At 40.0% G+C, this 22,230-nt stretch overlaps 1 protein-coding gene across 1 annotated transcript in view; it reads left to right on the forward strand.

Moving 5' to 3' along the window:
* Nucleotides 1-22,230, forward strand: part of RASEF (RAS and EF-hand domain containing) — a 298,021-nt gene that overhangs the window by 113,782 nt on the left and 162,009 nt on the right. The window contains exon 2 of the mRNA XM_085633180.1: nt 10,675-10,821. Coding sequence (XP_085489306.1) covers nt 10,675-10,821 — 147 coding nt within the window. The remainder of the gene's footprint in view (nt 1-10,674; nt 10,822-22,230) is intronic.

Below are 22,230 nucleotides of genomic sequence, written 5' to 3' on the forward strand. Positions count from 1 at the left end.
AAGAAAACGTATACATAAAAGTAAGAAGGTAGGCTGAGATCTTCAACAATTTTTCTGCCTCCTATGGCTAAGTAAACCTGGACTTATTCATAAACGAGTCACACAGATGAAATTTACAAAGATCTCAATAAAAACATTCATATTCAAAATTCATACAAAATGATCTTATGACATGAACAAATTAAATATGTAAACTCAGAACACCAGATACCGAGCTAGGCATCAACTCAATAGCCAAGGAGTTAAAAACATTAAACATCAGTAAATTCAGAAAGAGGCTGGCCATTTTAAAGAATGCGTTGAGTGGTGCAACAGACTGGGCATGACCCAAATATTAGTTGACTGCATTTGTTAATGGCTTCTCTAAGCCTTGAAGCCAAACATTGAGTCAGTGTTTCAAAATAGGACAATGTGCCATGTTACCATGGAAAACAAAGTACTGTTGCCATGATAGGGAACTTATTAATCCTTCACCTGCTTTACAAGGGTAAACAAGCTTTGGCATAGCCAATAGGTCTCGTCTTTGGGACCTTATAAGTGTTTAGCCATGCAACAATTGAAGTTGTTGCACCAAGGATATTGTGCTGCATAACTAAACACTTATAAGGTCCCAAAGGCGAGACCTATTGGCTATGCCAATTCTTGTTTGCTTTGCCTCTGCTCGCGTACCAGCACGGCGCCCGCTTCATAGACGCCCCTTTTCATGTTTTGGACATCATATTCAAAATGCGCTTTATATCTTCATTATTAGACACTTTATCTTTATTATTAAATATGCTGCACGCACGTCTTTGTTTTGTGAGATACGGCGCAGATTTTCGTTGCTCAGTCAAATACAGCATGTCTGATGCCGTTTTATTTATTTATGAATGGCGCTGCTTTGACTTTAAGTGGGCGCCTTTTATTTATTTATAAACGGTGCTGCTTTCACTTTAAATTTACCAAGCCGAGGTGAGCGCCGTGCTTCAACATACGCATTTACTTCTGCACAGCGCTGTGCAACTTCTCCCCTGTTGTTGATTGCTTCCCCTGTTCCTGAGTTTGCTAGCAGTCTGCAGCAGGACTTCGTATCTCTCGATCCACGTAGGATGCTTGCAGAGGGACACTGAACTGAATTTATGAATGATTCTTGTAAGTACTATATGGGTGATCCTCTAAGATGGGATTTCCATCACACATTGCACTTGAATTTCTCAGCAGGGCATGTCATCTTACCTAATTTAAGAAAGAGTCCCGACTTTAAAGCGAAAAAGTTTATATTTTAAATTTTCTTTGCAAAATTGCACCCACTTCAAATACAGCAAATGGGAGAAATTCCATTCACCCGAATTATTTTTAGAAAAAACCCTCTTTCCCGATACCAAATGTGGGCATGTACATACAAAGCGGTGTGCAGCACTGCGTACTTTGTTGTATCAGCAGCACCTTTGTTTCCTGTGTGATATGTGTGAAGGATTGACCAATGTACCATAAAAAAACTTTCTCTTGCACTGTATCGGTAGCACACTATGGACAGCAGTCTCATACAAAACACACGAAAAGTGTCACATTACACACATCACTAAATACTGAATTTACTCACAGACTAGCAGTTGGTAAAAACTCAGTCTTTACCAACATCACTCTATCTCTACACAGCAGTCTCACCGCCGGCAGTACTCTCACACTCCACACACAAGCTGTCTCGTACAACTGGCAACATTCTCACACCGTTTACAGACTGAGAAAAACAGTATTGACAGCAATCTACAACTCTCACAGTCTTTACTAGAAGAAAAGTCAGTCCTTACAGAGTAGCAGTTACGCTGATACTAATATAAACAAGCGCGAGTGCGCCTCGCGCTAAAAGTGGGAGGGGTGGGGGAGTGCGACAGCACACAAAGCGTTTCCCTTGCGGGAGCGAGCAACGGGCACCATGTGTTTCTAAGTTAATTACAAACATATGGTGTCAAGCTCGCTCCCGCAAGGCAATCGCCACACGTGCACGCATTGCCATTGAAGGCAATGGAACACGTGCACGTTTTCGGCTGAAAAGCCGAAGCGATTGCTAAAGGTCTTTTTGCCTCAGCAGCGCATGCGCGCTGCGTAGGCGAGACCTAAAAACTGCTAATGTTTACTGCATTAGAAATAAAAAATAAAATTGCCTACCTGAGGGGAAGCTGCCAACAGATCAATTATAACCCCATGCCTTAAGAGTGCACACACAGAAAGCCTTGCGCCTCAAAATGAAAACATCCAAGGTACAACAGTCCCACCTGACCCCTTCTACTCCTCACACTGAATGCTGTGTTGACCCGTCGGCTTCCACCTTTGGCTTCCAGAGAGGCATACCAGCTCCCTCCAACCATAAAACCACAAAACATACACCTGCATGCTTCCGTGCACACAAACATGAACAGAAGGCATGTTTATTATGCGCAAGCAGTGACATGTAATGGCAGTGTGGGGGTGGGTCTTGCTGTGAAATATGAGTGTGATGGGTGCGCAGGCCACATCTGTCCAGATCTGCATGGCTCTTTCTCCTGTGGTGTGTGCAGCAAGCACACATGCTTTGATCCCGTGTATGAGAAGCAGGCTACTCAGTGGACAGCTTGCTGGTGATCATGTGCTCCTGAAATGCTAGTGGTTAAAAGGCTGTAATATTGGGCAAACTAGTCCCTGGAGCATCTGGGTGTATTATTCAACACAAAGATATGTGCCAAACTCCAGTTTTACCTCCATACTGATTACCTTCACATGTCTCATTTCAATCTGAAGCCTTTTCTTCATCTTCCCTATTGTGTGAATCTTTAGAATATGTCTATAAGCAAGGTCTATAATCTCCTGGTATTTCACCTCCATGACTGCTTCTGTAGAGGTGCGGAACCCACATTCTAGAGCTCGTGGTGGTGTTCTAGAATGTAATTCATGAGGACCCCAGTCTTAGCTAAAATTCCTTTTTTATCCCTCTTGCAGGTATTTAGGCATTACAAACCAGGGACATGCTTATGGGATACTGTGGTAGATGGTAGATTGCCTTAGCTGTTGGTCAGTGATATTTGGTAGAGCTGGAGTGATTGTAGCTTGGCTTATGTGTGATACCTCCTGCCTGCTCATCTTATGTAATAGTTGCAAGATATGGCACATGTTGTTCTTGCCATGTGCAGCCTGTCTCTCTATATAAATGGATGGTCTGAAGAGATAAGCGTTGTTAGTTAGGATTTATATAACTTTCCTTTATTTTACAGCGGATGTGTCAATTATTGTTGTAGAGTGAGCTTTTGTGGAAACCTGCTTTCTTACTCCTGCAATAACGTAGGTGTGCACTTATGCACTGCAGAAAAATGTGTACATTTTTCTTTGTAACTAGGTTCCCCCATTTTGTATTTTGTTTGTGATGTCAGCATTGATAAAAATCTCAACTATTGTCCATTTGGCCATATTTATACCATTATTATGATAATAAAATTGAGCAAGAGAGTAGTTGAACATTAGAGACTCAACTTCCATTTTTAGTTTTGCCCAAATATGACACCAGTGCATACCGTGTTTCAAAGATTTGACACAAGACAGTAAGTCACCTAAAGTCCACTGAAAGAAAGCCTTCCTTACGAAGAGAGACTCTCCTTTACGAGAGTTGTACTCAAGACAGAAAGTTCTCAGGCCACTAAAACATAACATTTGAGACCATGCCTACAGACACACATACCACGCTGACATTAGGTTATTTCCAAGTTAGCACAGGGGAGAATTGTCTATTTGATGAATTACCACTTACCCCACATGAAGCAGCAGCATCTTCGGAAGCATGCATATGTAGTGCCATCTTCTGCAGCTACATCAGGATACCCAAGGTTCTAGGGGCAGATTTACAAGCTCCGTGCGCCACATTTACGCCGCTGCTGCGTCACTTCTGTGATGCAGTGGCGGCGTAAACCATGCGCCATGTTGCGCCTTATTTACAACGTGAGGCATCTAGGGAGATGCGTCACGTTGTAAAGCCTGTGCCACATGAAACCTGCGTTAGGTTTCATGTGGGCGTTCCGTCGCAGGAACGCCTCATAAAAGTGATGCAGTGGAACCTACAAGATTTCACGGAGTCACTTTTACGTCCCAGCTGCGTCAAATCCTTCTGCCTGCTTGAAGCAGGCGTAAGGAGTGACACAGCATATAAGGTATAGGGCACCCCTGAGCAGTGCTGGAGTTGCATCGCGCTTGCAACACAACTCCAGAACTGCGTCACCCTTACGGCGACAGATGCGTCATGCAACTGTATATCCTTGCGCCACGGTGCGTCCATGGTGGCGCAAGGGGTTTTCTGAGTCACGCAAAATAACTGGCGCATCCCTGCTAATATGCAGGGATGCGCTAGTTATTGTAAATCTGCCCCTATGTTTTTACACCCACAGTCAGTCAACTCCTTATGCAACGTGTTCAGCCCAAGTTTGCTCACTCTGTGGACTTTGAGGCCAATTAGCTGGATACTCCTCCGGCTTTAGGCTTTTCCAGATATAGCTTTGGCTAGTGAAGTGCACTTTAATGGTTAAGTGGCTCACTCTGGAATCTGGAGGCCTGAATTTTGAAATGTAGCCTCTTTACTAACAATAGATTACAAATATTTATTTGCGTTTTATTTTGATGAACTATATTTCATAGAAAGATTTGAAACTGAACATCTCAACATTAAACATTTTACTGTCCCGAAAAACAGGACTGTCTTTTTTAAGCATCGTGAAGCTAAATAGATTCATATACAGCGTTGTCCCTTCTACCTGCAGGGCCCAGTGAACATATTAACAGTAGGCTGACATCCCTCCCTGCTTTGTAGAACAATCAGTGGCAGCCACCAAAAACAAAGGGCGGTGGGGTGGGTGGAGAGAATGCAAGAGGGGTCACGAGGGTCAGGGGGAGTTAAAAACTACTATATATATATTTTTTAACTTACCTTTAGCTGCTGGCTACCTCCAGCATCGTGCCGCCTCTCCTCTTCCTGCCTGGTCCCAGCAGGCCCTGGGACTGACTCCCTGTCCAATACTTGCACTGCATGGCCTGAGCGGGCTAGAAAGACGCTCTGCTTAGGCCAGGTAGTCTGTGGGGTTTCTCCAGCCGCAGCTGGCCTGGATGGCCACAGTGCTGATAAAGACATCAAGGTCTCTCTGGGAGCTCAATGATCAGGGGACAGCAATGGATGCCTTATGTTTTATGTCTTAACAGTGCATGTTTCAGTTAATCAGTCTGTTGTTGTCTTTCATGATTATCTTGTTTTTATTGTGCATCTGATAGTATTACAAGATTATGTTCTGATGACCGCCATAGAATTATACACATGTGAATATATTTAATTTACATTTGATTACATAACGCTATCTTAGTCGCATTGCATCTACTAGATTTGAAGGAGTTTCTATTTTAGGATAATACTGGATCTAAAAGCATGTGAGTGCAGGCAGACTGTTTCAAATATTGGTGATCTAATTCTATTCATTTGATGACACTCCACATTTGTTTTCATTTCCCTTTTCTAATATTTGCACACTTTAAGTGAAAGCTTTTTGAATCTCACACAAGTGCAGATGCAGCTTGCTATTTTTGGATTTCCTTATCACTGGTCTGGAATTAGTTTGTGTGCCAGCACGATTCTTAAAATAAGAATACGTTGGCAGACAGCCGAGGTAGTGAAATCGGCAGCCAATTAAATCACACCCATAAATGAAAGTGGTATCTGCCATTATCCCCGCACACATTTCAAATTAATTCTCAAATTGCCTATATTATTGTATGTTAAAGGAAACACATTTAACCGTAATTCAGGGCAACAGTTGAAAGGTATAAATAATGATAAGGAAAGATACTCAGCAAGCAGCCGCAGCACCATAGCCACCAGCCTAAAACTGAGCTGCAATGTGGGAAAACTCATCTGTCATATTCGCACCATTGAAACTGGAATACACATGCATGTTGTGACCCCTGCCAACACTGACTACTTTCCCAATAGCAGAAAGCCCGCCATTTTAAATACAGAACACGTGATTTGTATTTCATGGTGTGTCTGATTTGAGGGAGAATTAGAAAATTGACCACCCCATAAAATGTTGGACCATGCATTGGTTGTCCTGCACAGACGGCAGCATGGTGTGGTGTGTCTCCTTTTGGTTGGCGGATCACAGCAGCACATGACGTAGGCATCAGGGCTGGTTAGCCTGTGGAATGGAGCTATGATGCCACCGGTTTTCTGATAAAAGATAGTCACCGTGAAATTCAATACAACTAGTATTTTAGCAGAAGCACAGATGGCATGGTAGTGGTCACTTGTTGTGAACTCTTCCTCCAAGTTACCGATCATAGCTGGAATCATTTTTTTTTTTTTCTTCTTATTGACAGATGTCCAGAAAGGTTTATTTGAGCTGCATTATCTATTTTAATGAATTTGATTTGTGATACGATACTTCTCTTGCAAACATGTATACATTACAATGTTTAAAATGCATGAATTACAATGAGACAGCGAAATCGGAAAGCCAGAAAAAACTGAAAATAAGTCACAATCCTATTATTATTATTTTTTTTTAATCTTAAAAAAATACCGTCATCCTCTCCACAATAGGTACATATAATACATAGTAATATATTGCTCTCTTTAGTTCACATACAGTATTATCAGGCAACATATCCATAAGAGTGTACGTTATTATCCAAGTTCCTATTTCCCGTCTCTCATTGGCTGTTAACAGCCTCCCCACTCTGGTATCTATTACCCTCAATTTTCCCCCCCAACAAAAATACTACCCCTTCCCCCCCCCTATCCCTCCCCCAGTGTGCTCCCTCCCCCATCAGTTTCAGTTTCAATGTGTCGTAACTTCTGGGTACATGCCTACTGTGCGCCGGTACTATTACCCGGCCTCTATCCCCAGGGCCCCCCGCGCTCTCCCCTTTCACCACCTTTTCAGTTCCCGCCGTTCCCTCCATACACTCAACACCCTGTGGTCTAGCAGTTGGTCGGTTCATCTTCCTGGCCTCCGCCAGCTCTACGCAGCTCCTCAATTAGCGCTTCCCAAGCTCGCGCCCCCTCATCATAGCTGGAATCATGTGTTGAAAAATTATACATCCCGTCTATATCCATATATTCAATTCAATTATTCTTTAAATGTCCGGGTAGCAATAGAAATAGCTCTATATATAATGCTAATTTTAAAAAAAACAGTATTACTGGTTGATTATGGATTTTTAACTGAATTTAACTGATGTTTTATGATTTATTATATATAATTGCTTTTAGGAGAAACGTATTGATAATTCTTGAATACTTTTATGCTTTTTAAAACTATTTTAGGTAATGGATACTTGTATTTCAATTTCTATGAGACATTGTTTTGGACATAATAATTATAACAATATCAGCAACACTAATAATGATGATAATAATAATAATATTAATTTAAAAAAATCAATATCAAGGTCTTTTGCATGGCCCCCCTCGCAGCCATCATCCGGCAACACGGCCTCAACATCGTATCCTACGCTGACGACACCCCGCTCATCCTCTCCCTCACCAAAGACCCCACCACCGCCAGACTCAACTTCCAGAAAGGAATGCAAGACGTCTCAGTCTGGATGAACAACAGCTGCCTGAAGCTCAACACCAAGAAGACAGAAGTCCTCGTCCTCGGTACCGCCTCTTCAGCATGGGACAGCACCTGGTGGCCGACCACCCTCGGAAGCCCACCTAACCCCTCAGACCAGGCCAAGAACCTCAGCATCGTACTCGACTCATCTCTCACCATGAATTAACAGGTCAACGCCGTCACCTCCAGCTGCTTCAACACCCTCCACATCCTCCGCAAGACCTTCGAGTGGATCACCCCTGAGTCAAAAAAGACTGTCACCCACGCACTCATCACAAGCAGACTGGACTATGAAAATGCACTCTATGCCGGCATCAACAAGTCCCATCTCCACAAACTCCAGACAATACAGAACACCGCTGCCAGACTTGTCCTCAGCATCCCACGACACAAACACATCAGCCAACACCTACGAACACTCCACTGGCTCCCCGTGGAGAAAAGAGTCACCTTCAAAATCCTCACTCATGCCTACAAATGCCTACACAACAACAGACCCAAATACCTCAACAACAGAATCAACTTCCACGTACCCAAAAGAAACCTCTGATCTGCCAACCTTGTACTGGTTGAAACCCTGCGCATCTACAGAGCAGGCAGAAGGTCCTTCTCTCTCATCGCAGCCAAGGCCTGCAACAAGCTACCGGCAGACATCAGACACGCCCCCTCCCTGAACACCTTCAGGAAGACCCTCAAGACCTGGCTCTTCGGCTAACACATTTGCGCCCCCCTCCCCCCCAGCGCCTTGAGACCCCCATGGGTGAGTAGCGTCCTTACAATTCCTGACTGATTGATTGATATGTAAGGAGTCAGTGTTGCGTCCTCTACGCATATGACAGATATAGGATTGGACCCAACTCTTAATGACATTTGTTTAGGATTAAATACGTACTTCCATAGAAGTAAAAAAATGGCCTTAATTTTTTATAATCCTACCCTAAGTTATTCTTCTTTGTGGGCTTCAAGGACTGAAATGGAATATTTGTTGTTGGAGATGGAGAGAAGCATCATCACTCCCCCTCCTCGTGTTTCACACTTGACTCACATTATTTGGATTGCTCATGCATGCACTGTGTCACTGGGTTTTGGAGAAAATATTCCAAAAATAGACACACAGATGCACAAAAATCAGCAAATACAAAATAAAGATCCTGCTCTGCTGGAGACAGCCTAAGCCCTTGATAGTCATCATGTTGCAATTTTTTAGTAGGACATATTTTTTATAGAATATTTTGGAAAGACAGAGAAGGATGACTAATCCATACTTTGTGCGAATATTATGGATTCAGTACTTACCTTATGTTTCACACAAAACATTCTATAGCAGAGATCAAGGGGCAGTTCTAAAGAAATGATAAATCTACTCCCACAGTCTTATTCTGTGTGTGTGTGCCATGCCTGCCTGTGTGAGTCTGTATGTGCATGTGTGTGCATACATGTGTGCGTGCGTATGTGTGTCTGTGTGCTTGTGTGTGTGTACATGTACATTTTAGAATGTATAAAGACCCCCATAAATACTCTTGGAAATCTGTGAGTGTCACACATTTCTTTGAGCGCTCTTGAAAAACGTTTGCAATCCCTAGTGCCTCACATATGAAGGGAGTTCTGCATGCGTAATTATACGTAGTGCATGCACTCATGACTTACATGAGTGTAATTACCCTGCTCATTCCCACCCTGGAAATTGATTACCTTATTCTCCTGACCAAATTAACTCTCCAACAGTGTTCAGTAAGGCAATGGGCCAAAGAACTTTGCGAACACCACCCAACAAGCACTTTTATTGGTATTGCCAAACTTTAAGGACATTACTAACTGGGAACACCCAAGCTCTGTCTCTTATAAAACATTTGCTCACATAAAAATGTTTTTGGGAGCAAATCTTTCCCTTCGTGTAAAACAATGTTTTGTGAATAGCCAAAACTATGTTTGTGCTATACCCAGTATGCACTCTGATATCATATTTCCTCTTCTAAGGCAATACTTGCTGCATGCAATACAGTCGTGGATAAGCACGCTAAGTATTGTAAACGGCAATGCCTTTTATTTATGTTTTCAAAACATGCAAGTGGTGTTCATGCACCGCTTGCAGGTTTTCAGAACACATAATTAGAAGGCATTGCCATTTATAATGCCAATAGCTCAAGCTCTCACAAATGCGAGACCTATTGCATTGCAAATGCTTGTTATAAGCTCTCAGTGATTCATGTGTATTGTGGTTGACATCTAAAAATAAGAAGCACTCACACATTGAGGATATCTACTCAGGTTAGAAAGAACAAGCATTTTCTCAGTGACTCAAATCAGAGTTTGCTCTTGCAGAGCCACGCGTATTAGCTCTTGGAGGATATGCATCATGACCAGTGCTTGACTTGTGACAATGGTTGCAGGTGATTGGGGTTGCAACCTATTTTTCATAATGCCACTTTGATAAGATTTCGACTAGAGCAGAAAAGAGAATGTCAGGGAAAAGAGAATGTCACGGAAAAGAGAATGTCAGGGAAAAAATGGGAGAGATAACAGACAACGGCAAAAGCAGGGACCAGAAATAAAAGGCAAGAGTGAGATCAAGAAACAGGAGGGCCTATTTCGCCGCCGGTGCATCAGTTTTTCCCATATTAAAAGTGACGCACATGCTGCTCAAGGGACTCCTGGGGCTTGTCAATAAGCCCCAGGATTTGTTAGGTGGAGGAAGGAAGAAGCCGGATATGGAATCAAGTCTGATGTTGTGTTTGGCAACCTGGGCATTCAGCGTTGCCAGACAGAGGTGAACTGCCGAGAAAACCTTTGGGCTCATGTCTGCATTTTTTAATGCATTTTTTTTAATTAATCACTGTTCCTGCCTTCCAACCTTTGGTTACTTTCAATATGATACAGCAAAGTGCATTCATCACTAATGGGGGTAAATTGACAGTTTATAAGTAAGGTGTTTTTGCAGCTATCTCTGAGGGTCAAGAAATAAATGGCAATACAATGAGGAGTCAAATCAAAGTATATTTTTATCCATCCAGATCAGTGAACACATTGCTCTTATAACTGCCCTGTTTCAATGTAATTCTTTTTTTGATTGCAGGCATGAACAAGTCAGTGTTCTGTATCAGAACATCAACATAGTTGAACCACGCCTCATCCAGCAGTATGAACGAGTGATTAAGAACTTCATTCGGGAAATCAAGCTTCAAAGCACAGAGATGGAGAACCTCGCCTTTGCCGTAAAAAGGTAAGAGTCACAAGATCTGCTCGCTCAATCCATATGACTCACCTTGCCCTTTACATGTCAAAAGTGCTTTAAATTGAAGGCCACGCAGAAGGACCAGGTTCCAACTCAACTAACACCTTCAAATGCAGTGGTAGTGAATAATGACGGTTCAGTGACTAAATATCGAGGGACATAATATAGAATGCCCAAAAGATCGACGCCAAAATATAGAAGGACAGAATTTCGACTCCCTATCTACAAATAGAATGTTAAAATATAGTTAGCTAAAATATCGAATATTTTAAATGTATTAAAAATAATATAAAAGTAATTAAATATTAAAAACAATTAAATAAAACATACATAATATAATATAAAAAAGCTTAAAATGTAAACATAATAAAAGTAATGTAAAAAAAAGTAGAGCTTTTGTTGGATAGTGAGAGCGTAAAAATTACTATTCCCACTCCAGTGAGTGCAACAGTAGGGAAAACGTTGGCTAGCGTAGGTGTAAAAATTACTATTCCCACTCCAGTGAATGCAACAGTAGGGAAAGCGTTGGATAGCGTAGGGGTAAACATTACTATTCCCACTCCAGAGAGTGCAACAGTAGGGAAAGCATTGGATAGCGGGAGGGTAAAAATTACTATTCCCACTCCAGAGAGTGCAACAGTAGGGAAAGCGTTGGATAGCGGGAATGGAAAAATTACTATTCCCACTCCAGTGAGTGCAACAGTAGGGAAAGCATTGGATAGCTTAGGGGTAAAAATTACTATTCCCACTCCAGTGAGTGCAATAGTAGGGAAAACGTTGGATAGCGTAGGGGTAAAGATTGCTATTCCCACTCCAAAGAGTGCAACAGTAGGGAAAGCATTGGATAGCGGGAGAGTTAAAATTACTATTCCCACTCCAGAGAGTGCAAAAGTAGGGAAATCGCTGGATAGCGGGAAGGGAAAGATTACTATTCCCACTCCAGTGACTCCAACAGTAGGGAAAGCATTGGATAGCGTAGGGGTAAAAATTACTATTCCCACTCCAGAGAGTGCAACAGTACAGAAAGCATTGGATAGCAGGAAGAGAAAAATTACTATTCCCACTCCAATTAGTGCAACAGTAGGGAAAGCGTTGGATAGCGTAGGGGTAAAAATTACTATTCCCACTCCAGTGAGTGCAACAGTAGGGAAATCGTTGGATAGCGTAGGGGTAAAAATTACTATTCCCACTCCAAAAAGTGCAACAGTAGGGAAAGCGTTGGATAGCGGGAGGATACAATTTACTATTCCCACTCCAGAGAGTGCAACAGTATGGAAAGCGTTGGATAGCGGGAAGGGAAAAATTACTATTCCCACTCCAGTGAGTGCAACAGTAGGGAAAGCGTTGGATAGCGTAGGGGTACAAATTACTATTCCCACTCCAGTGAATGCAACAGTACGGAAAACGCTGGATAGTGTAGGGGTAAAAATTACTATTCCCACTCCAAAGAGTGTAACAGTAGGGAAAGCGTTGGATAGCAGGAGGGTAAAAATTACTATTCCCACTCCAGTGAGTGCAACAGTAGGGAAACAGTTGGATAGCGGGAGGGTAAAAAATACTATTCCCACTCCTGAAAGTGCAAAAGTAGGGAAAGTAATGATTTAATTTTAAAATAAGATTACATTAATTATCAATACCAATAAAAAGTTAATTAAAAATAATTACCAATTAATAACAATTATTTACCATTGAAATAAATTAATTAGCAATTAATAAAAATTAATTACCAATTAATACAAATTAATTGCCAATTAATAATTAATTATCAATTATCAATACATATAAATAAAAAAAATAATATTTACTTTATTACAATTAATTTACTTCCCACCCAATTCCCCTATAAACCCACAACCCACTCCCAATAAGAAAACAAAAATAACATTATTATCAATTAATCAACTAATAAAAATAATTTTGCAATTAATAAAAATTAATTATCAATTCATACAAATTATTTACCCATTAATACAAATGAATTACCAATTAATAATTAATTATCAATTAATTATCAATACACATAAATAAATAAAAATTGTTTACTTTATTACAATTAAATTACTTCCCACCCAATTCCCCTACAAACCCACAACCCGCTCCTAATAAAAATACAATTAACATAATTATCAATTATTCAATTAATATAAATTAATTACCAATTAATAAAAATTAATTACCAATTAATAATTAATTATCAATCAATTAATTATCAAAACTTATAAATATAATTAATATTTAATTAACCATAATTAAATTACTTTCCACCCTATTCCCCTATAAACCCACAACCCGCTACGGAATTAAATTACGCAAAAATTAAATTACATAACGTTCATTAGTTTAAATAAATGAAACATACATTACAAAAATAATACATAATTTTAACACATATACTACCATACATAACACTAAAAAAAATTCGCTATTATAGATATCTATATTTTTAAATTCGATATTATGGTAATCTATTTTTTAAAATTCGATATTATGGAATTCTATATTTTTAAATTCTATATTATGGAAATCGATATTTCGTACCCCAATTTCGATTTTCTGACCTATCTATATTTTGATAATTCAATATTCTGTCCACTCTATATTTTGAATTCGATATTCTGGGCAGTCGATATTTCTCAATCGATATTTAGGGTGTTCACCAATAATTACGTTTGTTGCAAGCACTGCACCTCCACATATGAGTCTAAGTCAAAAGGAGTTGTCTATGGGAGAGTGAGACTGAAGTGTGGAAATAGCGGTAGTTACGATGAAAAATAATTCACAAAGCCACCTGTATCTAAGTTCACCACACTGGACTGCCACTTGCGTATGCAGAAGTAAGGCATAGTTCACTTAACATCTGCAGTGGTGCGCGTCACAAGGTAGAGTAGATGTGCACATTCCTGGGTGAGTGACACGGAAAAAGAGTGCAAATTAAATCAGCAGCCTCACAGTTATACATTTGTGGAAATTCACAAAACATCCTAAATGCACTTCCCACATTTATGTGCATTTCCAAACAGTGACCCAGGTCTAAGTGGTATAGAAACTGTGGGAAAATGCAGCAATAGTCCCCATTTTTATTAGGAGTGTGTAAGAAGAGAAGGCATTTCATAGAAAAGTTTCACTGTATTTAAAAAGGGAGTACATATATTTTAGTAGTTTACAACAGTCCTATCCCTAGGTATACAGTGTCTGCAATGTGGAGACTCCATGTGGTGTCAGTGAAAAAAAAATGTCTGTAGTGCCTGTCAATCAAATACACTTGGGGGTGGGACTTTCGTAAATGCATGGGAGTTTTGTGAATGATTTCACCCCATCTCAGGCCCCATAATGCATAGGTTTATGACATACACCCAGGCACTCATCTTTTGCTCGGTAAACCAGGCCTTGTCATCTTTCACAGCGATTGAGCCAACCACATATCAACATCTAATTCTAAACAAATATCAGCGTGTCTTGTACTGTACTATTGCATGATACATACAACAGAAAACATAATAAAACCGCCATTGAACCTGGAACTGGCCATCATTTTATTTAGCGACGTTAGTCATATGCTATTTTATTATGAATCCTGCGACCATTTTAAAAAACAGTCCTAAAACAAGGACTTTTTTAAAAAAAGGATTGTCTGTTCAGGCCCAACCACAATTTTAAAACGGAAGGTTTCTAAAAACTAATTTGGTTCAACCCACCACCCTCTCATATTTAAAGTCAAGCAGTGCAATAAATAAATACTCTGTCACAGATGTATCTGTATCGGTTAATGACTGAAGTTTACAGAAAAACAATTCAGAAGTAAAAGCTGGTAAAAAGTTATATTTAATACCTTAAACAAAAGTTTGTTGTATTAGTAACACCCTTATTTTGGATTGAGAAAATATTCTAATTGTAATTCAGCTCAGTGGCCTGCCTACTCGATGCTGTACTGGCTCAGCAACTAGCAAAGGCATGTCACAACCCTACTGTAATAAGGTGTTTTTTTAAGTGGCATTGCAATATTCTTCATTTTTTTATTTTGGACGCACAGTCAATGTCACAACAGGACTGTGATAAGAAAATTAAAGGCATATTTTATATAATGTTTACTGACTTCCATGTATTGTTATAGAGTCAATAATGGAAAATGTTGTTATGGTTAAAACCGTCACAGAAGAGGATTTTTTTATCTGCTAAAAGCTTTGAACATTGACACAGGTTGATGAACCTACAAATTATTTGATAAAAGGCCAGTGTGTTGAGTTCAGATAGTTCATTTGAACTTTTTGCGGTTAAGTGGAAATGGCCACTACCATTGGACCAGTCTTCAAACCTACACCTTTTCAAAAGTAAGAAATATGGGTATTCCTTTCAATGTTGAATGGGCTTTAGCTCCCCAAGTCGAAGGATGTTGCAGATGATGGAAACATGCAGTTTTTCCTTAGTCACATTTCCCCTCACTCCTTTACTCCAAAAACCAAGCTCGGCTGATGATAACAGTTATCCAGGCATATCTTGTCTCAACTACTATATTATCATTTACATGGACAAAAAAATGATTGCTAAGCAAACAGACTTCGATGTAAACATTGTAGATGGAACCAGGCCTCTGTTTTAACGCCATGATCAGATTTAAGGATTTGTGTACTCCTCTACATGGAGCATACTTGTAAAAAAAAAGCTTGTATACCTGCAAAAACTGGTAGTTCACTATACCCAAAGAAGAGCCCTTCACTCAATGTCCTAACAATCATTCGAGAGGATGAAACCTCGAAGAAGGTCTTGAAATGACAATGATGATGGCCTTTTTAGGTAAAATTATTTTATTTATAAGGAGTACTAATTCAGATAAAGAAGCATTGAACAGTGCCGTTCATTCTTATTGCGGTTTGCACCTATTTTCTATGAAATGTTCCCTCCCATTCTATTCAGAGTTGGAATACAGAGATGGAACATTAAAATGGCGGACCACACACTTCCCTTTTTCAACAACAATTAGAGCAAGATTTATACTATAATTACACACTCATCAAAATCACACTGTACATTTTTCTAAGAGTATACTTACTAATACCGTGCTAAAACACTAACAAAACAGTTAAGGAGTCTTTAAAAAGTCTTAACAACAAATACATGCGTACGAAGAATCTCCTGTAACAGTACGAAAAGACGCATATATACCAAAAGACGCATATACTACCTTAGTGCTAATCAATAACAGCGTGAAGATTTATATATAGGTTACATCTCATAATCTAAAAAAATATACAAGTGTTCTCTTGCTTTTTTGCCTCCCCCTTGATACAACTCCATTTGAGTCATCTCTAGATCTGGAATCAGAATTACCATCAAATACATGTACATCATCTCCTTCTGGCACACCATCTTTATCACCACAATCAGTCACAGAAGTAACACAATAATCCACTGTTAGATCACAATTCACATACAAAAATATTGCATCTGCATTTTATGAGTTAGAAGAAATCCCTGACTCACCCTTAAAACCAAAAATGGATACCCCATTTAAATTCCATACTAAACCACCTTCCACTTGTGTCACCCTATTTGAGAGTTCAACAACTTTGAGTGGCTTTGACCATTAAGAACCATCTTCCTGATGTCTCATAGGTAGCCTGGCTCACACCCAAGTTCCAGCACAGGTCTTACTACCTGAGACGCATCCCTTTCTTCTTTTTTCTAATGTCAAAATCATATAATTCTTATACTTAGTTACCGTGTCACTTAATTCGTCAAGAATGGCCCGACTCTTCTATGGTAGTCCTGCCTTATCTGTTTTCTTCTTAAGCCAGCACGGAGCAAGACATATTCTGGTTGCTGGGGTTGTCCATGTGAAAGTTGAGGTCTCCGAGTAGGATATAGTCGGTGGCTGTGAGAGCCTGGGATACTATGAGGTCTATTGTATTCTATTGTAATTGCATTTATATAGCACTTACTACCCCTGACGAGGTGTCAAAGTGCTTTTTCAGCGAGTAGGACGCTACTCCAGGACCCTTAGAGGATTAGTGTTGAATTATTATAGTGAAATATGAATTAGTATAGTGAAATATGAAAGTAATTTTAGGTGGTGGATAGGTTGTTTGGATTCAGAAGGCTAGCAGAAAGGATAGAAGAGGAAAAAAGGTTTATATTTATATAGTGCTTGTTACCCCTGACGGGGTGTTGAAGCGCTACTCCGGAACCCATAAAGGATTAGTGTTGAAAATTAGTATAGTGACATATGAAGTAATTTAAGTGGTGGATATGTTATTCAGGTATTTGGATAGAGATGGGTAGGCAGCGGGATAGAAGAGGGAAAGAGGTTTGTATTTATATAGTGCTTGCTACCCCGATGGGGTTTTGAAGTGTTTTTTTGGCGAGTAGCATGCTACTCTGAAACCCATAAGGATTAGTGTTGAATTAGTATGGTGAAACATGAAAGTAATTTGAGTGGTGGATATGTTAGTCAGTTATTGGATTGAGAAGGGTTGGGGAGGGGTAGAAAAGGGAAAAAGGTTTGCATTTACATAGTGCCTGTAACCCTGATGGGGTGTTGAAATGCTTTATTGGTGAGTAGCATGCTACTCTGGAACCCATAAAGGATTAGTGGTGAATTAGTACAGTGGAATATGGAATTTGAGAAGTGAACATGTTAGTCTGTTATTTTGATTGAAAGGGAGAGTGGAGGGATAGAAGAGTGAATGATTTGGATTTTCTTTTTTTGGGAGGTCATAGCTGTAGGAGGAGGCATTTGGATGAGTAAAAAGGGGTTTTGGAGGGGAAGAGTCAGAGGGAAGAGTTTAGAAAGATTTGTTTTGGGGGATCAGTATAGTAAAAGAGGTTTCAGATGATGCAAGGAGGGGTAGAGTAGGGGAGAGTCTAGAAAGGGTTATTTTGGGGATCATAGTAGTGGTATGGGGTTTGGGATAAATGAGAGAGTGGATGTAGAGGATATATTGATAGATGTATAGGGTGAAAAAAAGAGTAGTGAATTGGAAAGAGTAGTAGAAAGAAGTTTGAGATGAGTCAGAAAGTTGGGCTAGAAGACATATTGAGAGAAGTATAGGATGATAAATAGGGTAGTACATTGGAAATTCTAAATTTGAAGAAAGTGATAAATATATAGATCCACAAGTACATTGAAAGTATATAGATGCATAAAGGAGATAAGTATATGTAGATTAAAGATATTGATAGAGGTACAGGATGAGAAATAGGGTAGTGCATTGGATATGCTTTTTCAGGAGAAAAGTAACAAACACACAGATCGCCCTAAATTGGCAGGATATACCCAGACGTGGGTCCCTTGCTCACTTTGCCACTGGATTCAAGCTAGCCTGGCTGATGAGGGGTGTTACCCCGAAACCAGTCCCAGGATGCTTGTTTACGGTCCAGTGAAGACATGGCTTGGCAGTTCGGGCTGGACTGTTCCCATGAGGCACAGGCTCAAGACTGATTTCCATATAGCTACGTCTGAACTAGGGTGGTGAAGTGAGCTAAAGAATGATAATGGATTCAACCCAGATCTGTGACTGGGGGTGAGGGTCTGAAAAGTTTCAGCGCTCCGTCCATCATCTCCTTGTGTTTGCTTTGTTTTCACTGAGTTGGCAGGGTATGCCCAGAGGTGGGTCCCTTGCTCACTTTGCCACTGGATTCAAGCCAGACTGGCTGATGAGGTGTGTTACCCCAAACCCGGTGCCAGGATGCTTGTTTCCGCTCCAAGGAAGACATGGCTTGGCAGTTAAGGCTGGACTGTTCCCAAGAGACACAGGGTCAAGACTGATTTGCATATTGCTATGTCTGAGCTGGGGTGGCAAAGTGAGCTAAAGAATGATAATGGATTCAACCCATATCTGTGACTGGGGGTGAGTGTCTGAAAAGTTTCAGCACTCCGTCCATTATCTCCTTGTGTTTAGTTTAAAACTGCACACACAGGCTGCAAAGGCAGACCTGAGACATGTTTAAAAGGCTTACTTAAGCGAGTGGTACAATACGAGCTGCAAGGCTACTGGTAGCATTTAATGTACATGCCCTAATTACATGTGGTACCACTCTACTAGGGACTTGCAAGTAAATTAAACATGTCACTTGGGTATACCCTGTTCATAGGAGAGAGCACAAGCACTGGCTAGCAGTGGCAGCGCTTTGGGGTGATCCATCTAGGGGACTGAGAGAAAGGGGAAGGTCCTACAACACATATTACCCATGCTCTATCTGCCCCAAACTAAAGTTTTCAGTTATTAAGTGTAATACTCTAATCTAGTGTTAATCCATAGAAATGATAGCCTTACAGGAGTGAAAAATGACTAAAGGGGTTTTTCACTGCCAGGACATGAAAAACGTAAGCACACATGACCTACATTTTAAATACCATGCTCTCTGCTCTAATGTGCCCCTACATTTTGGGTAACTTATAAGTATTAAAAACATAGGTTTAGGGCTGATAAAAAGGTTTATTTTGCCATTTGAAAATGGCAGCTTGAAACAGCCCACACAGGCTGCAGTGGCAGACCTGTAGACATGTTTTACAGTGCTACTTTACTGAGTGTCAATGAGTGCTGCAGTCCACTCGTAGCATTTCATTTACTGGCCCTGAGTACATGTTTTACCATATACTAAGGACTTATAAGTAAATTAAATGTCCCGATTAGGTATATACTAATGTTATCATGTTTAAAAGGGAGAACACAAACACTTTAACACTGGTTAGCAGGGAGTAAAGTGTGCTGAGTCCCATGGCCAACTAAACGGGTTCTGTTATGGATGGCTAAAATCTGAGGAACTACTGCACAAAAGATGGTAGTTTCCAGCATCCGTCTCCTTAATAATATTTATAAAAAATCTGACATCATCATTGAATTGGATTTTTAATAACTATTAAAATTGTTGTTGAATCACTTTTCTAGCTGGTCCCATTCCCGAGATACAGTATTAGTATTTTAATCTGTATTATGGTTTTCTCCATGGGACGAGTAGGCCTGACAGCTTTTAGGTGCTAGTCACTGTAAGCACATTTTAACATTAAATTTCTTCATGTACTACTTTTAAATACCATTTACTCTGCCTTGTGGGCTAGAAGGCCTACATATGGGTGTCTCATTATTATTCAAGCAAGATGTTTTTGCCTGCCCAAATGGTTTATTTTGACAGATTGAATTGAAGGTTTTAACACTGATAGTCATGTTTGTACTGCGCCTGTAGTGGATTGCCCAACAGGTGCAGCAGTTTACTAGTGACATTTCATTGGTGCACCGTCTACCATATACTCGGGACTTATAAGTAAGTTAAATATACTGATTAGGGTTATGCCAGTTCTACCATGTTTAAAAGGGGGAGCACAGACACTTTACAACTGGTTAGCATGAGTAAAGTGAACAGAGTACCTCGGCCAGGAAAAATTGATAGGTCAAACATCTGTTGGCACTCCATGAAAAATAGGGTAATTTCATACAGATATGTAATGAGGAAGTGGATTTGTTAAGTCACAAGTTTCCATACCAAAATAAGTCCCTTTTGTCTTTGATGTATCCTGGGATATGCATAAGATGAGGGGTTCTGTATCTTGGTCTCTTTCAATGAAGAGCAACAGAAAAGTCCAGAATTGTTGCTTCAGATTTCCTGAAATGGGAGTATGGGGGTGCATGTTCTTTTAGTCAAGTGGCCAAAGGAACCCCTATATGCTTTCTGCCCCTTTTCACTAATTCTGAGGGTCCTTCAGAAAAATAAAATAACCATTTCCCTCTCAGGAAGGTATTATGGTAGTCCCATTCTGGCAGAGGAGATCATGCTGGAATCCAAGGTTGTGACATTTCATGGCTTCTTCCTCGGTATGGTAGTGATGAAAATGTGTCATTTCACAGAACATCTACTTCTTTCACTTTGTACATTGTAAGGCAAGGGTTGCAAAGGAAAATAAATCCCATATCATTTTGCAGTGGCAATCCTAACATTTTTAACCCTCAACATTAAAAGCTGATTCAAAACTTCGGATGAGTTTTTAATCCTGGTGTGACAGGCATTCATTTTCAGATATCAAGTTTCACCTTCCACCTATTTCCAATTTTTGTGGGGACATTAGTAAGAATATTTCAGTGTCCACCTGGATATCTCAATGGGTGTTAATTAAACCCTTTAGAGATCCATGGAGGAATCTAGGAGAAGAGGAATATATATTCTCAACTGTTCAGTCATTTTTTAGGACTATCCAAGTGAAAAGATTAGAATACCTCTGTGGGATTCGTTATTAGTATTAAATATGCTGGAAGGACATCGTTTTGAACCCCTTGAATTAGCTGATAAAATATTTTTTACATTCCAAATTGCATTTGCTGGATGTGAAGAGAGCGTTATTTGTGCACATCAATAGATCATTTTCATTTAGCAAAGGAGATTTCCTCTTTGTGATATTTAATGCCTCAGGTCATTGAAATCAGGCTTCACAGATGACTATTAGTAGATGGACTAGGTCTAATGTTTCTTTGGCATATTCCATTGGTAATCAGCCTCTCCTTTAGAACATTCAAGGAAGGCCAATGGAGAGTCTGGCAGCATCCGAGGCTGAGGTCACTAGGGTTCCACTGTCAGAGATCTGTAGGGCAACAAATCGGGCTGCCCCAATACTTTTGTGCAATGTTACAGGCTTCATGGTATGTGGAATGATAAGAAGAATTTTGGGATTGGTGTTCTAAATCAGTTCTATTGTCACTATTGATTATGGAGGTTCATTAAAACATTGGGTGCAGTAGTGAGTGATAGTCTTGTGATCTATTTGGTTTTCATGCTTTTTAACAAAGACCTCAAGTTGTTTTTGTATTCAGTAATGACTGGGACAATGATGCAAGGCTTAGAGGTAGGGTCTAAGATTACTTATTGATAATCTTCATTACTCTTAGTGCTAGCATTTTCATACCAGTCATCACCACCCAATTTTCTCTCCTTTCTCCAGTCTTCATTATTCTTGATATGACAGAAGGATGCTGAGCAAACCAAGCAATAAATGTGCCCTGGAGGGATTGGGTGAGGCTTGGTGTACAACATTATCTGGTTTGTTTCTTTTGTCTAGAGGAAGTAACAACTTCTTCAGTACTGACCTGTATGAGGACTCTAGGACTAAGGGTAATGAAGATTACCGTTAAGTCATCAGAGACATTTTTATATTTCTGGCTTTCTGAATGGTGTATATTACACACATGTAAATCACATTTTTTTGCCAGGAATAAGCTGCTTTTACTGTTGGAAATACCTTTGCAATTTGAACCCTTCTTGTTCGTTCTTCCCCAAACCTTCGATGGTAGTCTTGCGCCCCTGTCTCAAAACTTTGAACTCGGCCACATTTAAAAAAAAATTTGATGAAAAATCCCTGTATTCCAGTATTTTTAAGACTATAGGCCACGTTTCTTGCTTGCTCCTGTGAAGGCT

This window comes from Triturus cristatus, chromosome 2_1 (genome assembly GCF_964204655.1).
Source record: "Triturus cristatus chromosome 2_1, aTriCri1.1, whole genome shotgun sequence".
Taxonomy (NCBI): domain Eukaryota; kingdom Metazoa; phylum Chordata; class Amphibia; order Caudata; family Salamandridae; genus Triturus; species Triturus cristatus.